At 56.4% G+C, this 24,132-nt stretch overlaps 3 protein-coding genes across 3 annotated transcripts; all 3 read left to right on the forward strand.

Moving 5' to 3' along the window:
- The first annotated feature begins 510 nt into the window (after nucleotides 1–510).
- LOC119109872 (E3 ubiquitin-protein ligase TRIP12) lies at nucleotides 511–15,071 on the forward strand. The gene is made up of 18 exons (XM_037233624.1): nucleotides 511–524; nucleotides 1,942–2,044; nucleotides 2,093–2,186; nucleotides 2,502–2,689; nucleotides 4,191–4,379; nucleotides 5,442–5,603; nucleotides 6,035–6,157; nucleotides 6,775–6,933; nucleotides 7,426–7,575; nucleotides 8,336–8,413; nucleotides 9,325–9,399; nucleotides 11,250–11,397; nucleotides 11,673–11,778; nucleotides 12,092–12,219; nucleotides 13,621–13,628; nucleotides 14,074–14,160; nucleotides 14,497–14,714; nucleotides 15,014–15,071. Exons 1-18 carry the CDS (start codon nucleotides 511–513, stop codon nucleotides 15,069–15,071), a joined length of 2,088 nt encoding a protein of 695 aa, XP_037089519.1.
- Nucleotides 15,072–15,182: 111 nt separating this feature from the next.
- LOC119109873 (E3 ubiquitin-protein ligase TRIP12) lies at nucleotides 15,183–17,032 on the forward strand (the record flags this gene model as incomplete). Its single annotated transcript, XM_037233625.1, has 4 exons — nucleotides 15,183–15,297; nucleotides 15,733–15,938; nucleotides 16,155–16,264; nucleotides 16,945–17,032. Coding segments are annotated over exons 1-4 (519 nt in total), but the record flags the coding sequence as incomplete, so codon positions are not given.
- A 2,168-nt stretch (nucleotides 17,033–19,200) lies between these two features.
- Nucleotides 19,201–22,334, forward strand: LOC119110209 (E3 ubiquitin-protein ligase TRIP12). Its single transcript, XM_037233945.1, has 4 exons — nucleotides 19,201–19,399; nucleotides 19,734–19,874; nucleotides 20,222–20,393; nucleotides 20,978–22,334. Exons 2-4 carry the CDS (start codon nucleotides 19,776–19,778, stop codon nucleotides 21,172–21,174), a joined length of 468 nt encoding a protein of 155 aa, XP_037089840.1. The 5' UTR covers nucleotides 19,201–19,399; nucleotides 19,734–19,775; the 3' UTR covers nucleotides 21,175–22,334.
- Nucleotides 22,335–24,132: the final 1,798 nt, after the last annotated feature.

Here is a 24,132-nt window from a genome sequence, read left to right on the forward strand (position 1 = left end):
GAGGGAAACATTATAAACTGATGGCGGTATCAAAGCCTAGCGTAACACGTTGAATACCCTCAGTGTTATTCAGCTGATGTGCTGGCATACGTGGGACCATCAGGGATGCAAAGCCAGCGTCCATGAACAGGCTGGGAATGCTAAGTACGGATTCAGACGTCATTGATATGGGAGTACATCATTTGGGCGGCTGCATTTGTATTACAAGCACGAGGTTTGGGTGTTTGAGCTGTGCAGCAATGGAAGCGTATGTGGCCGTGTGAAGTGCTTCACGAATTAAAATGATTGTAAAGCAGATCCAATCATGCCAAACGCGGGCTTTGTAAATGTCTTCCTGAGACTACCGGATAGCTGTAACGACATGTCCCGGTAACTGAACGACTTTTCGGCTCTGCCGTTATCAGGTAATCGTATGTCATGACGAATGTCATGGTGTCACCTTCAGATGTCATGGTATGATATCGTACAACTTTTTGTCGTGATGTAGCTCGATATCAGTTTGAATGTAAGATGCCAGGTGACAGGTAAGTCAGGTGTATCAAAAGGCGCCCATAACTATCTGGAAAGTATGGTGAGGCCCGATAACGTCATCATCCTCTTCCAACCAACTGTAGTCAAGGTTAGATCGTTGCAGGGGAGGCGTTACGAACGGGGGAATTAAGGGGGGGGGGGGTAGTGCGTCTTTAGTAATATTGTGTTTTAGGCTTAGTTATACTGCATGCGAGTTCGAGTCTGTCCCTGAGTCGTCGGAGGTCAGGTACAAGTCCGAGCTCGCGTCCTGAGTCTCGTGCCACATGCCACGACTTCATACACGTCCTCGTCTAATATAGACCTCTGATCCTCCGTCTAAAGCCTAATTGACAACTCGAGGAGTCAGGCTTAGACATTTTTTGTATGACATTAAAATCACTATTGCTTCGATTGTCTAAACGACCGGCATTAAATCGAACGAGCCTTCCCTAAACCAACTCAGCACGACTAAACTTTAACACACAGCACCCAGTGGGACCCAGCCGGGCGCCGTCAGCCACAGGCGACCCCGACTGAACCCAGCCTGACCCACACAACTTAACCCGGTCTGATAAAGGGTGATGTTCAAACCAGGTGCGACTCGGTCCGGGTGCTCCTTCCGCTTTGTGGATATGCCCAAGTGCTAGGCTTATAATTACTGCGTTTATATTTTCAGAAAACCTTTATAGTTATTTTGTTCTGTGCAGAATAATGACTAAAATGAATGAGAAGGAACTGATTAAACATCTTTTACTTTTGAGCAAACGTAGCTACTACCTGCATGAAAAAGTGTCAAAAACTGCCGCAACGTACGCTCGTATTTCTTGAGCAGGATGTCTCTTTCTGCCAATGGACAAACAAAACAATTAGCTAGCCGCAGGAAACATTAAGTCACAACATGGCAGATCGAGGCATGGCTAATATACTTCGCAGTGACGCCTCCAATGTGTGGGTGGTGAATGTGTTACCATGGCATGACAATGGAAAAAGGTAATGTGGGGACATTTGGAAATTAACAAACCCATCACCTAAACATAACGCCAATGTCGGGCGACATTAATCCTGGCTGGTGAGATGGCGCGCCCCAGAATTTCTTAGTGTTGATAAGACACCGGTTAGTGGGTCATGGCAAACGTCCCATTATTATAATGTGTGGGTTCAGACACTATCACACTTGACATCAAACCGGGGGTGTCAGCTGCTGGCTGTCGCGCACATGATGCCCCTCGCTGCTCTTCACGCTTCTGCTCTCGCGACAGCCTCTGGACGCGCTCTTTGTCACATCACTCCCGGTAAGTCCTCCGGCTCAGCACGGCCGGCGCGTGTTTGTTGACGCGTCGACCCTTGTTCGCGGCGGTCCGCCTCCACCGGCCTTGGCTGAGGGCGTGTCCGAGTCTCGGTCGCTAACGGCTCCCTTTGTCCGCCCGGTAGCGGACGGCGCGGCTCACGACCGTCCGGCAAGCTGCCGGCGCCCGACTTCGTGACCGCGGGCGGCGTGGGGTCGCGACCCGACGAGCCCGGCGGCGCCGACGGCGCGCGGGCCGCCGCCGCCGACGACGAGGGCGAGCTGGTGCGGCTCCAGGAGCTGCTGGAGGCGCGCGGCGTACCGCCGCACTTGTTCGGCCAACTGGGCCCGCGCGTGCAGCACATGCTCAGCAATGCCCCGGACGGCCGCGGTACGTGTGGTAGGCGGCGGTCCTTGTTACAACGTCGGGAGAGGTGCGGATGTGTGAAAGCTGTGTTCTCCCGCTCCGCTCCGTACGCCGTTTGGCGGACTTCGCGTATTGCGTAACTGCGTAGGGATCGGAATGAGCACAGGGGTGATGAGTCACGACTTGGCAGTGGAACATTGCAAATCATCACATGCTTCAAGGTTGAAACCGATGTCGCGGCACGACGGGCTTTGTGCCCGAAACGGTGATTACACTTAGCTTCTCTTGTCTGTTTTGCATTTTTTGCCAAGAAAATGGAATTCACTTGTGCCGCGGCAGGCTGCAAGATCCAGCAGCTGCTTCAAGGCCTGCAGGCGTCAGGCGATGAGAACCAACAGCTTCAGGCAGTGATAGAGCTGGGCCAGCTGCTAGTGATGGGCAACGAAGACACACTGGCCACCTTCCCAGTCAGCAAAGTCATACCGCCGCTGATTAGACTCATACAGATGGATCACAACTTCGATGTGGTGAGCCGGTCTGTCATTACAAACTTTGCCTGTCTCACACCAGGACTTGTCCCTCAGTTATATTGCCTATCATTCGCTGTTCAAGCGTGCATAATGCCTATCATCTCCCCGAAGTTGTGTACTGTTTCAAAGCTTTGCACATGAATGCCCCTGTTCCTGTGCTCTGCATGCCAGTCACAAAAGCGCATGCTGAGAAGACCCTCACCCTTGTTTACCAACAGGAGATTTTGACATACTCCTTCGCATCTCACAAGTCTCATCTGCCTCAAGTTTGTCGATCGCTTCGCCAGCCATCGATAATGTTCTCAGATCCGTGAAGTTGGCGATTTATTCGGCGATTTATTTCGCGATGAGCTTCGATGTCTCCTAAAACACGCCAGGTAGTCAGTTATGACACAAGAACATTAAACGTAGCATTTATTTTGCAATATCATGCGATCTTAAAGGTAAAAAACAAGGACAAAGAACATCTAACTCTATATCACAAACAATTAATGGCCGGTTTTACACTTTCAAGGATCAGAATATTCACCACAAAACGAGCAAGCGCTCGTCAAAACCTTCTGACCTCTGATCATTACATTTGAACGTCAAATTGACGCTCAAAGGACGAAAAACTTTACATCATCAAAAATTGCCGTCCAGTTTCGACTTAAAAAGGCGTAAAAATGCTTTAAAAAACTAGCGTTCATCTAACAGGTAACCTCTAAAGGCTGCTCCTTCAAAGTCAAACTGAGGCAAAAATGGCGGAAATTCCATATCACCAAAAACTTACCTGTGAATTTCATCTTTTCGAGCATAAGAATATTCACAAACGTAAGAGCTAGCGTCCGTCAGAAAGTTCTGACTTTTTAAGGTCACGTAGTTCATGCACTGGTAAAAATTATAATGCTTGAAAGGTGCAATAAGCCGGTATTGATGAGGACATAGATTTTCTTGTCCTCTGAGCCTGATTTTGATCTTAAAATGTAACCTTGAAAGTTCGGGACACTTTGACGGACGTAAGTTTTTGCGCCTGTGAATATTGCGTGCCTGAAAAGTCTAAATCGGCCTTATTAAATCGGCCTCAAATCGATATTTTTTCGATGATATGGCATTTAATGTCATTTGAGCATGAGTTTAACATTGAAGGGTGACATTCAGAGGTCAGGACTTTTTGGCGGATTATAGTTCATGCGCTGGTGAATATTCTGATGTCTGAAAAGTTGAAATCAACCGGTACTTTTTGGTGACATAGGGTTTCCCGTCTTTTGACCTTGCTCTTGACCCTGAAGGTCACATGCTATTGCAAAACAGATGTCATGTTTGATATCCTCGTGCCATAATTTACCATCTGACGTGTTTTCAGAGACACTGGAACTCGTGGCTGAACATAACACTGAATAAATCGCCACTTCAGCTGTCTCCCACCACGACCTCAATGAACCGGTCGTGTCTTTCTCCGGTCTTGTGTTCAGACTCCTCCGCCGTAATGTGACACCTGTCGACTCGTCGTCTCCAGATGAACCAAGCATGCCGCACGCTGACGTACCTGCTGGAGACGCTGCCGCACAGCTCGGCGACGGCGGTGGCGGCGCTACCGGCGCTGCTGCGCAAGCTACAGCGGATCTCCTGCATGGACGTGGCAGAGCAGGCACTGGTGGCCCTCGACCTCATCAGTCGCCGGCACAGCAACGGAGTGCTGCAGGCGGTGAGCGGCCAGAGACGACTCACTGAGTCAGCAGAGGCGGTTTATCACAGGAATTCTTGTGGTAGAAGGGACCGGTTGTTACTGGGTATCACTGGAACGACGGCAGAGACAGAGACTGAGATACACCAGGTGATCAACGAAAAGCCAAAGATTTGGTGTCACTGGGTACCGCTGGAGCGGCAGGGTTTCAAAGACACTGGGGAAGCTGGGATAGCCAGTGTCGGGCGTCACTGGGTTCACTTAGAGGGCCTGGGTATTGAGAGAACATCACTGAAACGGGTGGAGCCTTGCGTAGCACAGGCATCACCATGACATATCGAACCGATTGACATTGGAGGAGGTGCACCTGGGGATCACTGTGCAGCTGCCACCGAGTGTGACTGGGGGATTTTCGGGATGGTGAATGCCATGCAGCGAGGATCACCGTGCCATCGCTGTGACGTCAGTAGCGCTGGGCCGCGCGTTACTTGATGATTACTTGTATCGGGGGGGGGGGGGGGGGGGGGGGGGTCGCGAACTATATGCCAGCGGATATCAGTGTAGAGGAAATGTTGCTGGTGACTGCTTGACAGGATCTTACGCGAACCAGTGGTGACACCACGCAGATGGTGGCTCCTGGCCGCATGTAGCATGCCTTCTAAATGTTCATGATTGCGATCTACTTCCAACCTCAGCAGTACGCTTCGGGCGATTACTTCTCGAAATAGAACAGAAGGAAATATTGCAATACTCTACTGCCTCTCATGGCCTATTGTAGAGCTGAGGAACGCCGGTGTTTATGGGCCATGACTGCATAACTCCTATATTTATGAGAAGAGAAGCAGTTGTAACGGGAGGAGGGGGGGGGGGGGGGGGGAGGAGCAACGTTCAACCCACCGAAGGCAGCATCCATCCTTTTAAATTTTAACGACCATATCGACGTGGTTTACATCAAAACCCAGCCGTCAGTTGCGGTGTGACCTCCTGCCGTTCCGAGCGGCGCAGCGGGTGTCCTGTGAGGGACTGCAAGTGGCCGGCAAGGCGTCAAAGCAGCTACTGACGCTGTCCGCCGCCCTCTGGCAGGGTGGCGTCGCCTCCTGCCTGGCCTTCATCGACTTCTTCTCGGTGGCGGCGCAGCGGTCGGCGCTATCCGTGACAGCCAACTGCTGCCTCTCGCTGACGCCGGCCGAGTTCCACCGCATCAGCGACCACCTGGCACCGCTGGCCAGGCGGCTCGCTCACGAGGTGGGAGGCGCCCGGCGCCGCCGAGGCGGCAGCCGGCCGGCGGGCGGCCGCTGTGCCAGTCACAGTCAGGGGCGCAGGTCATGGCAGACTCGGCCGCTGTGCCAGTCACAGTCAGCGTCGCGGATCGTGGCGGAGTCGGCCGACCTGAGCTCCAGCTCGGCTGCAGGGTCTCCTGCCTGGTGGCATGTGTAAAATCTTCGCAAGTGGTCCTGGGGATGCACAGAATATTGCAAACGTCAACCTATTGGCAACTGGTAAAGGAATACTGTGATATCATGTTTCTTAATTATCACTGTTATGCCGCTGTTATACAATGCAGTTACAATACACGTTTAAGGAGGATACAACGGGTCCTCGGTCTGACTGTTATTCACGTGAACATCAGCTGTGCGCCCATGTTGAGCGGTACCCGCAGGTTCAGCTCGTTTCAGGACCAGAAAGTTGCTGAGGCCGCCTGCCTGGTGTTCTGTCGGCTCGCCGAGACCTTCAAGACGGACCCGCTCAAAGTACAGGCGATCGCCGACAGCGGAGCGCTCATCAACGTCCAGCAGCTGGTGAGCAGTAAACAGCCATCATTGGTAGCCAAAGGGTGCCTTTGCAACAGGTCTCAAGCTTGTTGAGAGCTCTGCAAGCTTTGTAGCAAGCTTTGTCAGTTCTATCCTTGTTACGAAGTGTTTTGGATTATAAAATGCAAGGGCTCATGCAGGACAGAGCTTAACCAACAGTGATGTCATTTAACACATACGTGTGTGTGCACATAGTCATGGAGTGTTTGCTACAATTCAATTCCTTGGTCACCGGTGATCGTCGCAGTTACTCCACGACGGCATACCAGGCTCAGTTTGCGCTCAGGACTACCACTATTTTAGACGGACTCGCACCATCATCTTGGGGATGTCTCAGCACGCGCGCTACCCGCTGTGATGACGCGCCGCGACCGTGACCGTGCTGGTCGTGGTGATGGTGATGATGACCGTGACCATGCTGGTCGCGATGATGGTGATGATGACCGTGACCGTGCTGGTCGTGATGATGGTGATGATGACCGTGACCGTGCTGGTCGTGATGGTGGTGATGACGACCGTGACCATGCTGGTCGCGATGCTGGTGATGATGACCGTGACCGTGCTGGTCGTGGTGATGGTGATGATGACCGTGACGCGTTCGGCAGCTGGTGGCGTCCCCGGCCGTGATCGGCAGCTCCACCTTCTGCGAGGTGGCGCGCATGCTGCGCATGCTCTGCAGCCACTGCCCGGACATCGCCGTCCGCCTGCTCTCCGAGAACATGGCCGAGACGCTGCGTACGCTCCTATCCGGAGACACGGAGCAGGTGTGTACCCGGCTGGCGGCAGGTACAGAACAGGGCTGTACTTGTTAACGAGAGACACAGAAGTGGCGTGCATCCTGCTGATTGGATTAAGGAACAAGTGTGTAGCAGGCTCTCAGACTGATGGGAGATAAGCAACAGGTATGTACCAGGGTGACGGTAAATACGAGTCAGATGAGCAAGCTGGTGACGGGAGAAACGGAACAGGTGTATGCCCTGCCAATGGAAGACACGGAAACGGTGTGTGCCTGGTTGGCCTCAAATGTGTATTGTCATATGTAACCACCAAAGTGGCAAACTCATACCCTTACTAGCCTCTCTTCCGCTGTATGAAACCCTGTGGTTTTTGCTACCATCTGTCTGCGGGGATCGTGCTAGCATCAGTGACGTCATGGTCGGGATCGTGACCATGTATGGTGTGCTGTCTGGTGGGTACGCCGGCTCCTAGCCGGGAGGCCTGACTGACCGCCTCCGCCGCGGCGGTGCGCCTCACAGATGGCGCAGCAGTCGCGGAACTCGGAGGAGGTGTACGCGCTGGTCTGCCTGCTGGCTGAGATGCTGCCGGCGCTGCCGGCGGCTGGACTGTTCGACGTCGATCAGTGGCTCAGCAGGGTTCCGCCGCGACCGACCAGCTCTCACGACCGGGTACGGCCACTGAGAACAGGCGGGCACGGCCGCTGAGAACAGGGCCGGTACGGCTGCTGAGAACAGGCGGATGCGGCAGCTGAGGACAAGCGGGTACGGCTGCTGAGACCAGGCCGGGTACGGCCGCTGAGAACAGGGTCGGTACGGCTATTGAAAACAGGCGGGTACGGCCGCTGAGACCAGGGCGGGTACGACCGCTGAGACCAGGGCGTGTTCGACTGATAAGACCAGGGCGGGTACGGCTGCTGAGAACAGGCGGGTTCGGCTGCTGAGAACAGGCGGGTAAGGCCGCTGAGGACAGGTAGGTAAGGCCGCGGAGGACAAGCGGGTTAGGCCGCTGAGAACAGGCCACTACGGCCTCTGAGAACAGGCGGACAAGACCGTCTAGACCAGGCAGGTATGGTTGTTGAGAACAGGCAGATACGGTTGTTAAGATCGGGCGGTTAAGCCCATTGAGAATAGGCGGGTGAGGCCACTGAGAACAGTCCGGTTAGGCCGTTGCAAACCTGCGGGTACGTCTGCTGAGAACAGGTGGGCACGTCTGCCGAGAACAGGCCGATGCGACACGCTACCCACCCTCAGCTGGGCTCTGTAGGCCTTTGGTATGCGGCCGGTATCATGTACCTTCGTAATTTCCACTATCTCTTAAGCCTTCCGAAACACTGCAGCTGAGAGAACTTTTCTGTATCTGCAAAGTGCATTACGCGTTTCGCACGCGTGTCCAAGAATGTCCCTGATATGGCTGCGATGTTCTTCACAGGACAGCGTTGTATGGCAGTGGCAGGACGATGAGGGAAGTTGGCACAACTTCTCGGAGGCAGACAGTGCTGCGATACAGGTGACACATCTGGTGCATGTGCGCTTTGGTTTCGCCGAAGTTTGCTTTAGGATGCGTGCATAACGGTTCCCAAACATAGTGGTGTCGAAAAGGACGCTTTGAGATGAAAGGTGATAGATTTAGACCCACCAGCAGGCCAAAATCTCGCGGGATGTCATAACTGTCAAGCATGCTGTGCCTTACCGTTGCCCGTTCACTTCAAAACCATGCACTGCACTGCCGCCGAATTGTGTTATTGCAGTTACGCTAAGTTCATTTACCCTCCGTAAGCAAGTTTTGTGCGTTGCAACCGCTCCGATTATTTTTAGGGCTTTTATGGTGATTACTGCAACCTTGTTTGTCCATGAGTGTACACTCTCGATACTCACTCCTATCGCCGATCGTGAAAGGTCGTTAAGACCACTGCTCGCGCAGCGTCGGGTCATCCCCATGTGATGCGTCCTTCCTCCTAGATGTCTCCCGGCCGACGCGCGTCCTCCTCTCCTGGCTGACGTGTCCCTCACCGACTGAGTTGTCCTCCCCCGGCTAACGTGTCCCTCCCCAGCTATTTCTCCGTGACTGACGTCTCCCTCCCGACTGACATGTCTTTCCCCGGCTGACGTGTCCCTCCCCAGCTGACGTGTCCCTCCTCGACTGACGTGTCCCTTCTCGACTGACATGTCCCTTTCCGGCTGACGTGTCCCTCCCCAACTGCTCCCCTAACTATGGTATCCCTCCGGACTGGCGTGTCCCTCCCCGGCTGGAGTATCCCTCCCTGACTGAACGTGTCCCTCCCAAGCTGCCCCCCCCCCCCCCCCCCAACTAACGTGTCCCTCCTCAGCTCTCCCTGTCTAACTAACGCGTCTCTCCCCGCCTTACGTGTCCCTCCCCGGCTAACGCCTCCTTCCCACCTGACCCGCCCTCCCCGGCAGGCGGCGGCACGCTCAGACGGCAGTCGGGACCCGTCGCGGCCCGAGCTGGCCAACCTGCCGTCGCGCTCTCGGGCGGTGCGCCGCGCCGACCCGCGCCTCGCCACGCTGCGCGCCGACTGGCTGCCGCTGCTGCTGCGCGTGTACGGCGCCGGCGCCGGCCCTGGCGTGCGCCACGCCTGTCTGCGCGCCCTGCTGCGGCTCGTGTGCTCGGCCAGCGCCGACGGCCTCAAGGTGAGGGGGGGGGGGGGGGCAGGTGCTGTGGTTGGCCATGAGGGCGGCCTGGCGGGCGCTGTTGCTGTTCGCGCGGGTCATGCCGGCGTGGTGGCCTTACGGTTAGAACACTGCACTCGTGAACTTCTGAAGACGGTCGTCGGGAGTTCGATTGTCGTCGACTCGTCAGGCTGAAAACGTCTATGAAGTGTTTGTTTTCATGCTTTTTATGAAACCACTATCATGTTTATTTAATTAAGTTCCCAATACCACAGACATAGGAGACAACATCGTAGAATGTTATAGCCTTCAAAAGCGTCCATGGTATGTCGAACAAGGATGTGTACCGAGATCCAAGACATCGCTGATAGTTTTGAAGCGAGATTTAGTCGACCACGGAAGTATTGCTTAGCCCCACGACCAGTCGCATTGCGGGAGCTCATACGCGGCGGATATAATTACCTGAGTGTAGCACATTGGGAGCAACCAGAAACCGACCGCCGTAACGCAGCCGCCTGTTATTTTGTCATTTCTGTTGAGTCGTATGGGACATGTTTTCCATGCAACCTTTCAATTCAAGCTGAGATGACATGTGTCCTTTGCACGTTCGCTGTGGGGTGGAGAACTCACCCGCAGACTCTGATTCCTTTCGTAGACTAGTGACCTCTGGAGGCCTGCACGGGTTGGGCAAGTCCATGGGCAATCATATGGACTGGATAACCGGCTGGTTGGGAAAATATGCAGTATGTGTACGGTTGTGGGTAAGACAATCATAAAATGTCGGATAGGTGCTTCAAAAAATGCATGGCATGTTACTGTCAGCACTTGTTTTTCCATAATCAGCCCGATTCACACTGATACTCCTTTTGCAATGATCTACGCGAAAGAGAATGCTGCGTGTAAAGTGTTGTGGAACTCGCCCATACTCCACTTTAAATGTACTAAAAAAGATGTAAATGAGTGGTTAACGCGCGGACAAAACTGATTAGCAGCAGGTAGCGGGTGGATACGGACACAGCTCTGTGGGAAGTGGGTAGGTTAAGTCAGGGAAATTATGACCACGTAGACCTCTAGTGGCCCCTGTGGCCTCCGATTCGTCCTGCAAAGCCTCCACCTCCGCAGTGCTCCCGCCCCGGCTAACTGACCCAGTTGGTAAGCCCGCCGGCAGTTTTTGCCGGCCGCACATTGGCGGAAGTAGGTCAAACTGAGGCGGCCGCGGCCTTTTTGCAGCAGACGTGTCCCGTTGTCGTGTCGGACGCGATTATGGATCGGCGAGGGCGTTCGATCGGGCTGGCGGATCCACCCCACGCCACACCGCCTGTCCGCTCGGCCGCAATCACCATTCTGACATGTGTGACATACTACGCTGAGTGTGTACTTGCAACCACTTGTGTTTTGCTACGAGAAAGAACTTGAATGCACTCTTTTCCCAAACACGGCATTTTGATGGCGCTGCTCTGTTCGGTTTTGAGGCATGCATGTTGGATGCGTGCGGTTTTGTGCGGGAAAAGCAGTCAGCTGATTTCCCAAGCTGATAGTGTTTTGAACCGTTCAGTGTGTTATGCTAAATGTGGGCGCGAAGAAGGCGATGCAGTGTCATTCCCTTGATGCGAACCAAAACAAATCCTCTTTGTTTCTCTCGGAACACCCTGGGTCTCCAGATTACTTCGTAAAGCTTCGGCGCTGGGCTGACCACATCTGTCCTTATTTCATAGGAAGTAATCGAGATGCAGGAGATGTCGGTGCACCTGGCCGGCTTGCTGTCCTCGACGGATGTGAAGATGGTGGTGGCCGGAGTCCAGCTGTCAGAGACCCTGATGCAGAAGCTGCCAGACCTGTGCAGGGTGCACTACAAAAGAGAGGGTAGGTGCTTCTCATCCGTGATACCTCCTGCCGCTGGCCACATAGCTCGCATTCGCCGCCCAGGATGGTTCCTGTGTTGGCTTTATTGCATGAGAGGGGCTGGATTCAGGCTTGGGCATTACATTTACGCCGACATTCTGTCTTATGCGGGGGTAACCATTTGTTGTTCTAGTTTTCCTCGGTTGCACCCATCATCGCGCGGAGGGTTGCCGTGAGTATTCTGCGTGGCTCATCATCCCCAGGTTCGAGTAGTGACGATTCCCCTAACCCCGCAGGGGTGGTGCACCACATGACGTGTCTGGCGGCCGGGGACGACCCTCTGGAGGGCGTCGGCAGCAGGACCGCACGCCCGGCCCAGGTTGGCGAGACGTCCGCCGACATGTGAGTGGCGCCACCTCCGCGGGCCGAAACCCCGCGGCCCCGGGGCTCGGGGCGATTTAGCCGTCCCAGCAGGTGCTGCAAAATTGCCTTGCCCTTAGAGGACAGAAATAAACACTGCACACAAAAGGCAGCCAATCATAAGCCAACCGGTCATAAGCCAATCGGGCAGATTTCGCTCAGCTGGTCGATATTGGCACGCTACCCTCCGTTTGGCTTCTGGTCGCCAGTGCAGGTGTGACTTCATGCCATAAGTGTCTGTTTGCGAGTCCCGGCCCGCCCCCGCTGCGTCTGACGGGGAGCGTGCGGTTGGCAGGAGTCTGCGGGACGTACTGAAGCGGAGGAGGTCCTCTCGCCGCGGCAGTCTCGCCGCTCAGAGGAACAGCCGCGAAGAGGCTTCATTTGCCGGAGACGCCCACTCAGGGACAGATGCCGACCAGACAGGTTAGCTTAATACCGTCTGGTGTTGGTCACTTCGCGCCGGCTCTTGTACCAGTTCACCGGTGGAAGTAACCACCAAGCTTTGTTTCGCCGTAACCATTGATATGACCTGAATGCTGGTGCAGCTTCGTCAAGATGTGGTGTTAACGTGTTTTGTGTTTTGATGTAGCTTTTGGATGGCTCGCACTATCTCTGCCTCTTTAGTATGGCTGGCCTTTTTTGTCCCATGATGGGAACTATGTTCATGATGCCGCATATACCACAGTGCAGTGTCTCTGAGCTCCTGCCTTCACTGGGGCCGAGCCCAAGGGTTCTCAGTCAGGGGTTTCATCCATTCAGTCTGATCCGTCTTCAGTCCGGGTTCAGTCTGATCCGTCCTCTGTGGTCGGCACACGCTGCCTGTAACGGTAATTTCGCCATCGAGCGTCAAAAGAGATCAACGGAGCGAGCGGCCTTGTGTGTGGGCTGCGTCACCGCTGGCCGTGTTCCAGGCGGCGCCGGCTGCGGCCGCGCTCCCGTCGGCGGCGGTCGCAGCAAGTCTCTGGGCGGCTGCGGCGGAGGAGGCGGCCGATTCCAGGCCTCCCTGCTGGCCAGCCTCAGCCCGTCACGCTGGGGCCGAGCCAGCTCCAGCTCACCTCACGGACACAGGGGCTCGCTCAAGGTGATCCCATTGTCTTAAACGCCGTCCCTTCACGCTGGGGCAGGGCCAGCTCCAGCTCACCTCACGGACACAGAGGCTCGCTCAAGGTGATCCCATTGTCTTAAACGCCGTCCCTCTCCCCTCTTGTTTGCCCCTGTCACGATTTTGTTTTGTTTTTGCTGGGTCTTAGGGTCGAGTTAGAAAATGGCGTCTTACTGCGAAAACGGTCGGTCGCACGCCGGATAAGCGCCTATGCCTACGCATGCAGTCACATACACATTGTATACGGCAGATACTTACATTTATCGGCGCCCGCGGATAGCCTTGACCATCTCTTCTCTGCCACGATTCCCGCCTTAATACAACTGATTACAGCGCGTTTATCCCCGTTTCTCCGGGTTCAAGGTACAGAGCACTGTTGCTGGAACCGACTCTACTGCGACACCCTGTTCGGTTTAATTATCGCGTCAAACTATCAACAATGCTTACGCCGTTTAAATAAAGTTTTCAACGCCCGGACCAGGGATCTGGGAAAATACACCGATCTCTTGTACACACGGGACCATTCATTCCCCGAACTACAACCCGTTGTACAATACTCAATGCCCACAAATGCAGTAGTTACTTTATAATATCCCCTTGCGAGCCTTATACATTACCATGTCATGACAATGACCACCAGCACCGCGGGGTAGCAAAATGTTTTCACCAGCCATGTCACTCTAAAACCGTCCCCGGCCTGACTGGCCCTGGGCCTGTTTCAGGAGGGCCGGTCAGGCGACACCAGCGCCTCCGCCGCCCGCCAGGAGCGCGTGCGCGCCTGGCTGCGGCAGCGGGCGCGCCTCTTCCTGGAGCGCCACCTGGCCGACGACGCCGGCGGCCGCTCGACGGCGCTGGCGCTGCTGGAGAGCGCGCTGCGCCAGCTGGCGGCGCCCGACGGCCGCTGCGCGCCGGCGCTGCGCGAGCTCGCCGCCCTGCTGCTGGCCGCCGACCTCTCGCCGTTCGAGCTGCTGCACGGCGGCCTGGTGCGTCGGCTGACCGGTCTGCTGACAGCCGGCGCCGGTGCCGACCGCCGCCGCCGGCTGCGCGCCTTCCTGCATGCGTTGGCCGGCTGTCCGCCAGTCGAGACGCCGGCCGAGCGCTGGCTGCCGGCGGCCGACGCCGCGGCGCCGCTGGCCGCGCTTGTTGCCAAGCTGAACGCCTGCCTCGCCCAGCAGGAGCAGCTGTCCGTCAAGACGTATGACGTCACTGGAGGACTGTCCGGCCGCTGTGCGCTCCGCTACTTTAACGAACACCAGCTGAAGGTGATGACCACTGACGTCACGCAGATGGCACGGTGATGATTTGCACCTCCAGTCGTATGTGATTTCCTATTTCCCACGGAGCTGACTACCGTGTGGATTGCTTGTCCAATCACGTCGTCCCGATATATGCATTTTCCAAATAATGTGCCAGAACCGCTGTCACGTGATCGGTGGAAATTTCCTGGAATAGCCATGCCAGAATACGTACTGCTGCCACCCTACGCTAGCTCACCACCAGCGTAGTGGCTGAAGTCGGCTCGGTCTGTGAGATGTGTACGACTCCGCCTGCGGGCCCAGCGGCGTGGCCCTGCCGTCACTCACCGCGCCCCTCCCCAGTGTAACCTGCAGCGGGTAACGGACGGCGGCAGCCTGCGCCAGTGGCGGCACGGCCCGGTCAAAGTGGACCCGCTGGCGCCGGTGGAGGCGATCGAGCGCTACCTGGTGATCCGCGGCTACGGCCGGCCGCAGCCCGGCCGCTGGTCCGACGACAGCGACTCCGACGACGACGTCGACGACGCTCTGGTGCGGCCCACCCCTGCCGGCGGCGGCGTGACGTTCGCGGTGACTGTGCCGACGAGTGTCGGACTAAGCTTAGATGTGCGGCGTCGGCCGTGCGGGCCGCCACCTGGCGGTGGCGGTGTGTAACTAGGGTCGGCAGTGTTGGAGGTCTTCCTTGTCAGCTGACTTGCCGCCCTTCTCTCTATGTGTTACTGATTAAAGTTTGTGCCCTCCTGTCTGCTGCTCCCACGATGTTCTCGTCTCCAGCAGTGGACTGAGATGACGTTGTGTGGCTGCCAGGCGCGCGTTTTACCTGGTGACACCATCAGCTGGTCACTGAGTGCACTGCCGCCAGCTGGGGTACGGGCGGCTCGTCTCTGAGCGTGCACTGCCGCGAGCTGAGGTACGAGTAGCCAGTCCACTGACGTTGTCCACCTCTCTGCCGTCAGACGGCGGCTAGCCTGGGCCTGGGCGGCGTTCACCGGCTCCAGTTCCTCATCGGCGGCCGGCCGCTGCCGTACGACATGACCGTCTTCCAAGCGGTGGAGCAGTTCGGCCAGCACGCGACGCAGGCCGGCCCCGAGCAGACAGTCAGCGCCACCGAGCTGTTCGAGACGACACACACCATCCACTACAGGTGCGCTGCGCTGGCGGGGGCGTGAAGTCTTATGGTAGGCAGTGACCTGTTGACCTCTTCGAGGCCATTGGCCCTTGAAGATGTAAATGATCATTTAGTGTCGTCGCTCGTGGATGCGTGCTGTTCGAGCTGTCAACACGCGTACACTGGTCATAACCGAGAGATGTGCTCCCACATTGCATACGCTTGAGGCTCGGATTAAAAAGCGCCCCGGACGCTTGGATCAAAGTCGAAATGTCAGTGTATGCTTTCGACGACGCGTCTTTAATCGTGATTTTGCCCCACCCTTTGAGACCATGCGCCGCCGCACGACCACCGCTGCTCACTCGCCACGTGACCCGTGCCTAGGCTAGCTCCAATAACGAGCAGCAGCGCCGGCGGCCGCTGCGAGGCTCGGGACAGACAGACGGGCGGCGGCAGCGGCGGCGAGCGCCGGAGCGCGGACGCGCTGTGGTCGGCCGCGGCCGTCCCCGCGCCCTCCTGCCCCCTCCTGCCGTACCTCACCGCACGTCTGCCGTCGACCGTCACCGTCGACGACCCGTGCCTGGAGACGCTGCAGCTGCTGCGGCTGCTGCACGCCCTCTCGCGACACTACGGCACCCTCTACCACATGGAGCACTGTCCGCCGCTGCTCTCGGAGCAGGTAACGCTCGCCGAGTTCTGTCTGTGTGTTGGCGCCCAGGTTGCTGCCGATGCTGGAGCAGTTTTGTTAGGCTTCAATGGCCACTGAGAATCGCATATGCATGCGCTGTTGTTTTTATGTAACTATCGTTATATTTCGTTGAATGCCTGAAACATGAGGCATTCGTGTCATGCTAGCCCTCCCCGCCCATTGACGTGGTGTGCTGGATCTTTTCAGGAGTTTATCAACAGTCAGCTGACGGCCAAGGCCAGCCGTCAGCTGCGGGATCCTCTGATCCTCATGACCGGCAGCACGCCGCAGTGGATCCAGCAGATCGGGCTCACATGGTAACATATCCCCAGAATAGGACAGGCGCTCGAACACAGCCGCGACAAGGGCGTCGCGCGAGCCGTTTGGGCGGCCAGCTGCTGGCAGCCTGGCCGCGCCTATTACTTGATGAGCCGATGGAGTACAGGCCGCGCGGAAAATTTTGTAGTAGTCGCTAATGCAGACACATTACGCACATACATTTTGTTCCTGTAGCAAGGCGTCTGCGAGACCAGATTGCTGTGAAAACTGAAATGAATAGTAATATTTCAGACATCACGGTCCTTCCGTAAATGCGATTTCATTTTGAAATACAGCTTTACGAGGCCATGTTTATGTGTACCTGAGTGGATCTTTTAATGAGCCGAACGTACGTAATGACGCAAGAAATCAGCTGTGGTTTGCAGGTACTCAGCACTCGGGAAACATTCGTAGTTTCGTCGACAATGTCATGGAGCCAATAACTTACTTAAAGATCCGACAAAATGAGCCCAGCGCTGCTTCCGTCATGCGGACTGCCCGCTGGACGTTCTGACGCTCCTGCACCGGGTAACCGTGCGGTCGTGGCGCCCTGTGACGTGCGTGGTCGTGGCGCGCCCTGTGACGTGCCGTGCGGTCGTGGCGCGCCCTGGCCCGGTCCCCAGGGAAGTGACCTCCCCTTGCGTGGCGCCGGAGTCGCTAACCCTGGCCTCCCGCGCAGCCCGTTCGTGTTCCCGTTCGAAACGCGCCGGCTGCTGTTCTTCACGGTGGCGCTGGACCGGGACCGGGCGCTGCTGCGTCTGCTGGAGGCGGCGCCGGCGGCGCGCGGTGCTGACGCCGCCGAGCGTCGCCTGGCGCCGCGGCTGGAGCGGCGCCGGCGCACCGTTAGCCGCGCCCAGCCGGCGCGCCAGGCCGAGACGCTGCTGGCAGAGCTGGCCGATTCGCGTGCCCTGCTCGAGCTACAGTACCAGGGCGAGCCCGGCTCTGGGCTCGGCCCCACCCTCGAGTTCTACTCGCAGGTCTGCGCCGACGTGCAGGTGAGGGGGCGACGCCCGCCGCTGGTGCCCGCCGCTGGCGCACGTCGCTGGAGCACACCACTGGTGTCCGCCGCTGGTGCCCGCTGCTGGTGTCCGCCGCTGGTGCCCGCTGCTGGTGTCCACTGCTGGCGCCCGTCGCTAGTGCCCGCTGCTAGCGACCGCCGGTGGTGCCTGCCGCTGGTGCACGCCGCTGGTGTACGCTGTTGGTGCACGCCGCTGGTGCACGCCGCCGTTGCCATCCGCTGGTGACCGCCGCTGGTGCCCGCCGCTGGTGCCCGCCGCTGGTGCTCGCTGCTGGTGCACGCCGCTGGCGACCGCTGATTCGCTGTTGGTGTGAAGAATGTACATATTTGCTGACTTCATAGTTCATACTCATGGGCGCAGCTAGAACTTGCGATGGAAGGAGCTACCATGATTCCCGATGGGGTGGGGTGGGGTGGGGGAGGGGGTGGGCGGGGCACTAATTTTTTAAGAGTGAGTCCCAACCCCATCGGTAGTACCTTTACATGGCAAGCAGACTAACAGACCGCACAATGCTGAAAGGCACAGTAAATATCGTACCAATGGGCTATCGATATTGATTTGCCCTGGCGCCTCAAACCATTGTTTCAGCTTCGTGCCGTGCAAATTCACTCCGCTATTCACTGATGTTGTTACCAAATTACGGCTGTTGGACCCAACATGTCGCTGTCCGTGGTACAGTATATGATGCTTTTTACCAAAAATAGTATTCATGGTCATCAAATACCAGAATTGTATTCAGATGTATCGTGGTGAAAACCTGCGCTTTAACTTGGCAAGGGGGGGGGGGGAAGCCCCTTGAGTCCCTTCCTCTGGCTGCCTCACTGCTCATGCTTCCCGTTATGTTGTGGAGCAATAAGCTTATTGCTGATTGTATTGTCTTATAGTCCTAGTTGCAGCTGCTCACAAAATGGTGCTGGCACATCTTTTATAATATCTAATAGCACGATTTTGCTTGAAACCTACCGGCCTTTATGCGTTTAACATCTATTGTGCTGATAAAGGTTTTAGCAATGATATCCTACCTTAGAAGCGGGCAGTTACCCGCCACCGTCGCCTGACACGAGCCTCTTGGTCGCAGAGGACGGACATGGGCCTGTGGCGCGGCGGCTCGTGGCGGCCGGCGGCCGAGGCGGCCGACGGCGGCGCGAGCCCCGCCGCCAGCCGCGGCCCGCCCGGCCCGGAGTACGTGCACGCCCCGCTCGGCCTGTACCCGGCCCCGCTGGGACGCGCCGATAAGTCGGCCTGCGTCGCCCGGCTGCGCACCAAGTACAGGTTCCTCGGTACGTGCCACGGGCCGGGCTTCGGGTCGGAGCCGGCGAAGGTGGTCGAGCTGGTGCACGGCGGGCCTAAAGTGCAGCTTGTCTTTTTCATTGAACCATTCGATTGAAATTTTGCGTTTGGAAGTATGTAATCGCTACATCGAAACGAATTCAATGGGTGAAAGCTGAATTAAACGTGAAGTATGCTAGAGCTGACTTTGGTAATACAGAGTCGGAGCCGCCATCAGTTTGGCCTTATGCCAACCGTTGTACACTGTCACTAAGTGGCTGGGTTAGCCTTGAGTTATTGGCGATTGTGTTTGACAGCGCAGCCTGCTACTTAATGGCGCTAGCCCTTTATCAGGTCGTGTCGTCCTCCAGAATCATAACCACGCCCCTGAGAGCGCCGTCCCGCGTCCTGGATCTGTCCGATGACGCCCCCAGCGGTATAAGCCCGGCCACTGAAAGCCCGTTGTCTCGGTACACAGGGCGCCTGATGGCCAAGGCGCTGAACGACGGCCGTCTGCTGGACCTGCCGCTGAGCGTGCCGTTCTACCAGTGGCTGCTGCGCCAGGAGCGCTCCATGACGCTGGCCGACGTGCAGCAGCTGGACGCGTCGCTGGCGGCCACGCTGTCGCAGCTGGCGGCCGTGGTGCGCCGCCACCGCCAGCTGCAGGCGGACCCGGCGTTGAGCGGCGAGCAGCGACGCGCCGCCGTCCGGGAGCTGGGCGTCGACGGCTGCTCGGTGGAGGAGCTGGGCCTGGACTTTACACTACCCGGGTATCCGGCCATTGAGCTGAAGCGGGGTGGCAGGGGCGAGACGGTCACCATCCATAACCTGGACCAGTACCTCAAGGTGGGCCACAGCTCGGGTCAGCGTCTCAAGTTGTGTCATAGCTGTCACGGACGCTTTTGGGAAGGTCACAGGCTGCACTGGTATCGCCTGGTACATGGTAAAGGCTGAACCATCGTCATTCTTGCTCGCATCGGGAGGCATGAATGGCGTGTAGAAAGATTACTTATAATCTTGTTCCACCGCAGATACTTCTCAGAAAGCTTCATTTCCGCAATTGCCTGTTTGTGCAAAGTTTAGCTGCCAGGGCCATTCTTTCCATGCTGAAGGAACAAACATTACTGTGCACCTTGTTGACTGCTTTCGAAGAGTGAACACACGCCTTGGTATGTTCCAGCTGCTGACACACTGGCTTCTGATTGAGAGCGTTCAAAAACAAATGGAGGCGTTCAGGGAAGGCTTTGAGTCGGTCCTCTCCCTGGATCACCTAGCTATGTTCCTGCCAGAGGAGCTAGATCAGCTCTTCTGTGGCAGTCAGGTATGCTAACGGTTGTATTTCCTTACGAAGGATCGATTTGCACAATTTTCCAAATCATGTGCACTTTTCTCCTGGATTCTTGGGGATTTGTTAGTAAAATACAGGTAGTGCATTTTTTTCACAAGAAATTCAGCCCTAGCTTCTTTCATCTTTGTTTTTGTATTTTACCCTACCCCCTTTACCTCGCTTGGTGCGCGCTTTGTCGAACAATATATCTAAATGAAAACATGCATATCCCTCCGCATGAGCCGATTGCCGGCGCCCGTTGCGTCGTTAGTGGTCGGCCGCGGGTGACTGTGCCTGACCCGACCTGACCTGACCTGACCTGACCTGATCCGATCCCGCAGGACAGCCAGTGGGACGAGCGGACCCTGCTCGAGGCCTTCCGGCCCGACCACGGCTACACGTCTGAGTCGCCGCCGTTCCTGTACCTGGTGCGCGTGCTGTCCCGCCTGGACAGCCAGCAGCGGCGCCACTTCCTCAGCTTCGCCACCGGCTCGCCGCGTCTGCCCGTCGGAGGTGAGCCAGTGAAGCCCCTCGCCTCGGCCCGTTAGCACCCGCGTCTGGGAGGAATCCCCGCCGTGTTCCGAGCGAGCGCTGACCCTCCATTAAGGGGTTAAGCCTGAAGTCGCCAGCCGGTCTGAGGTATAACTCCGTGAGTGGGATGTTGCATGTTCACATATTACTCTGATGGTCGCCATCTTTCCTTTTGTAAACCCGGGTGGGATATGTCGTGAATACGCATTAGTTGGTCCAGTTGGATTCTTGAAGCTAGCGATGTGATAAGCAACCACAATATCATACAAGAGTTAGCGGAAGTCGGTTTAAGCATTATTTAGCACAGGACAATTAGTACCATGCCGTCTCCGGCTGCTCGTCATTGCCGTCTATGGGGACGGAGACGATGGTTAGCGGTCCGGAAAATATACCCTGTAATATACCCTGTGCGTTTGTTTCGAGCCGACCTACATATCCTCTTTTCTTCTCCTGCCTTTCCCATTCTACCAAACATGACCTTCACGATGCCCCTCTGCTGGCGGTGGAGAGAGCTCCGTTTGCCCGGCTGGCGAGAGCCGCTCAGTACGGTCCGGCCGCTGCCGCAGGGTTTCGCGCGCTGGCCCCGCCTCTGACCGTGGTCCGCAAGACGGTGGAGTCGGGCCGTCGGCCGGACGACTACCTCCCTTCGGTGATGACGTGCGTCAACTACCTGAAGCTGCCCGAGTACAGCAGCGCCGAGGTGACGCGCCGGCGGCTGACCACCGCCATCAATCAGGGGCGGCTGAGCTTCCTGCTCTCCTAGCGGCCGCCCGTCGAACTCGTGCTTCTGCCATTGGCCGCCTGCTTCGCACCGTCTGCTCACTGCCAGCGCAACGGACTTACCTCACAAGCAGAGTTTGTGGTAAAGGGATGCAGAGCGCCACCGGCTGAGCCCTCGCTGTGGAGATAGCTCACGGCGGGCGGAATGCCTCGGCTTGTGCGTCGCGGTGCTCCAGACCATCGCCGGGCATACCTCAGCTGCGTCAGTGTTGTCGCCCCAGCGGCGAAAGCGGTGCGAGCGAGAGCTCGCACTCCGGCCGTAGAGCGGAACGTCCGCGGCTTCCTGAGTCAGCCAGCTGTGATTCGGAGCTCTGATGAAACTGCGGCCTTCCGACGCACCACCCTTCTGGTGGACTCACGCAGCGGAATGTTCGTCAGTAAAACGTGTGCCAAAGGGGACGAAATGGGGTAGTTAGGGCTGCAACTGAACTTCCAAGAGCTCTTACTGCTTTGAGTGCAGTCTGAAGAAAAGGAAATACGCAGCGGAGTTTTGTCCTGAACATCGAACCACTCATGTACGAGCAAAGATCAACCAACGGTGCGCTTCTCAGCGGGTGGTAATTTTTCTGGTACACATTGCCGTGATTAGCTGCCCGCAAAAGGTTTTGCGCAGGGCATGCATAGAGTGATAACCATACAATATATCTGAGTTAAGGTTTTGAGCCTGTCTGGTACAGTCATGCGCCTGGATCACATGTATGGATCCGGGATACAATAGGGTTCTACGTGAACAGGATCCTGGGATCAGGTTTAGTGATCTTTTGTTGGGTTCCAGACACATGTCTAGTTCGGTGTTCGTAATGCATTAAGGTTGGAAATGCATGTGCTTAACCATGTCAGAAGCTGAAAACACCTGCGTAAATACGAATGCACAGATCCTGGAAAGCTCGCTTTGATGTAAAACCCTAATCGAATTATCGGCTCCAATCTGATCCGGGTAATGGTGCTAATTACCTTCAATGCCAGGAGGCACTTTTGATACAAGCGTTAAGTGGTTCTATTTTAGGGCATTCGGTTTTGTGTTTTGGGGATGAAGTCGGGGCCACAGTTTTCAGCGCATAATCACGGCTGGTTTTGTTGCACCCTCAGTCCCTTTGAGCTGTTTTGTACAATTTCGGATGAAAATAAATGTGGTTACCATAACGCGTCTGTTGTGCGCCGCATCTCCTGCGTGCTACACTGCGGTCTGCCATGAGAAAGACCGAGCGGTTGACGACCGTGGTTGGTTGGCGTTTGAAACCATCACCGCATGACGTGCGATGGATGTCATCGATCGCGTTCCATGTTCGTTGGAGACGTCCCTTTGTGAGCAGGCGTCACGTAGCTGCGTGATTGGAGCAGCCGACATCCAACACTTGCTTATGGAAATGCATGTGCTTTGCATTGCAGCCTGCAGCCCTTCGTTAGTCTTAAAATTTGCAGATAAACAGCGCTCTTTCCTCGTGCAAATGGCACAGAGCGAAGCGATACCGCTGTGTGGTCGAGAGATTGCTGTCATTGCCGGCGGTTTATACATGTTAACAGTCCTACGGTATAAGTTTAACGAAACTTACGAGTTGTATAACCGAGATTATGGGAGCTCGAAAACAGGGATCACATTTCTCTATCAGTTGCAGTGTTTTTACCCCTGAAAATCCGCCCAGAATGTTGGTTGATGTATAACTTGCTAGATCCATCCACAATAGAAGATGGTTGCGAATGCAACATACATAGTGGCAGAACGCATGCGCTATCTGCGACCACCTTATGTTATATGCTCTGACTGAACATGTCCACACTTTGAGCAGAGCAATACTTTTTCATTAAGAAACGATATCGTTCACGTTCCAAGCTCGTTGGACGACACATCCTTGTGCTGTAACACAAGGCAAAGTAATCCGTAGTGAAGTGCATACAAGGCACAAGGTCGACGAGGTATCTGCATATGCACGCATGCCAGATGAGCGATACTTGAATTCAGCAGCATAATGCACAAATAAATGAATGTGTTATCATCGCATTAGTTGTGAGCGTAACAAGAACGCAAGGCAATGCTAGTTTGTGTGTTTACCCTCGCCGCCGGCTAGCCGACTGCTCAGCCATCGACCCGCGCCCCGCCAACTGTGCCCCGAGGGCTGGCGGACCATGTGACCCGTCTGGCGGGCAGCGGTCCGACTTCGGTGGCGTCTGGCGGAGTTACCGAGAATCAGCTGGCGACGAACAGCCGGGCCTCAGCAGCGAAGACTGGGGCGTCAGACGTGCTACGCCGGATATCTACGTGGGTGATGTTCGGCCCCGCTGGGGCATGGCGGGGAGCGGCGCCCGGCCACCGCGGCGCACTCTGTAACAGACCACACACGCACGCGTCCGAGGGAGAGGGAGGGGGAGAGGAATGGGAGCACACTCGGTCAAAAGGCTGCAACAACCTAGCACGGCCGTGCAAGCTGACAGCGGAGTAAAAAGGTTGGCTGGTTGCAATTCTACTGAAATTTACGATTGCCCCTACAGACCTGGCTAAACGTCTATGGACAGCAGCAATTTCTAAGGTCTGAAATAGCGCAGTGCTAGCACGTTTATTTGCCCTGACTCCGGGAATGACCGTACGAACAAAACACGAATCAAACCACACGGTCCGGGTAACCTAACGCCTGGAGGTGGTTATCTGGAGACAGCAGCTCCCCCAGGTTTCAGCCGTCTGTCGCAGATACGTTGGCTTCTCCGGTTGGGACGGCAGCCGACAGCCGCCTTCCCGCCACGTCGCCCCGCCGTTGGCGAGCCCACGACGACCCTCCGGTGCCGGCCAGATGGCGCTGCCCGCCATCCGCCTGCCACAGGTGTCGCCGCGCGCCGTGGCCCGGCGGCCGGCGTCAGTTCCGCGCCTGCCCGCCAGGGTGCGGGCCGAGTGGCCGACGGTCGAACGTCGTGACGGCGGTCGCCGGGGCAGTGAGCTTCGAGACGGCGA

This window comes from Pollicipes pollicipes, unplaced genomic scaffold, assembly GCF_011947565.3.
Source record: "Pollicipes pollicipes isolate AB1234 unplaced genomic scaffold, Ppol_2.1 Scaffold_7231;HRSCAF=8579_pilon_pilon_pilon, whole genome shotgun sequence".
In the NCBI taxonomy this organism is placed as follows: domain Eukaryota; kingdom Metazoa; phylum Arthropoda; class Thecostraca; order Pollicipedomorpha; family Pollicipedidae; genus Pollicipes; species Pollicipes pollicipes.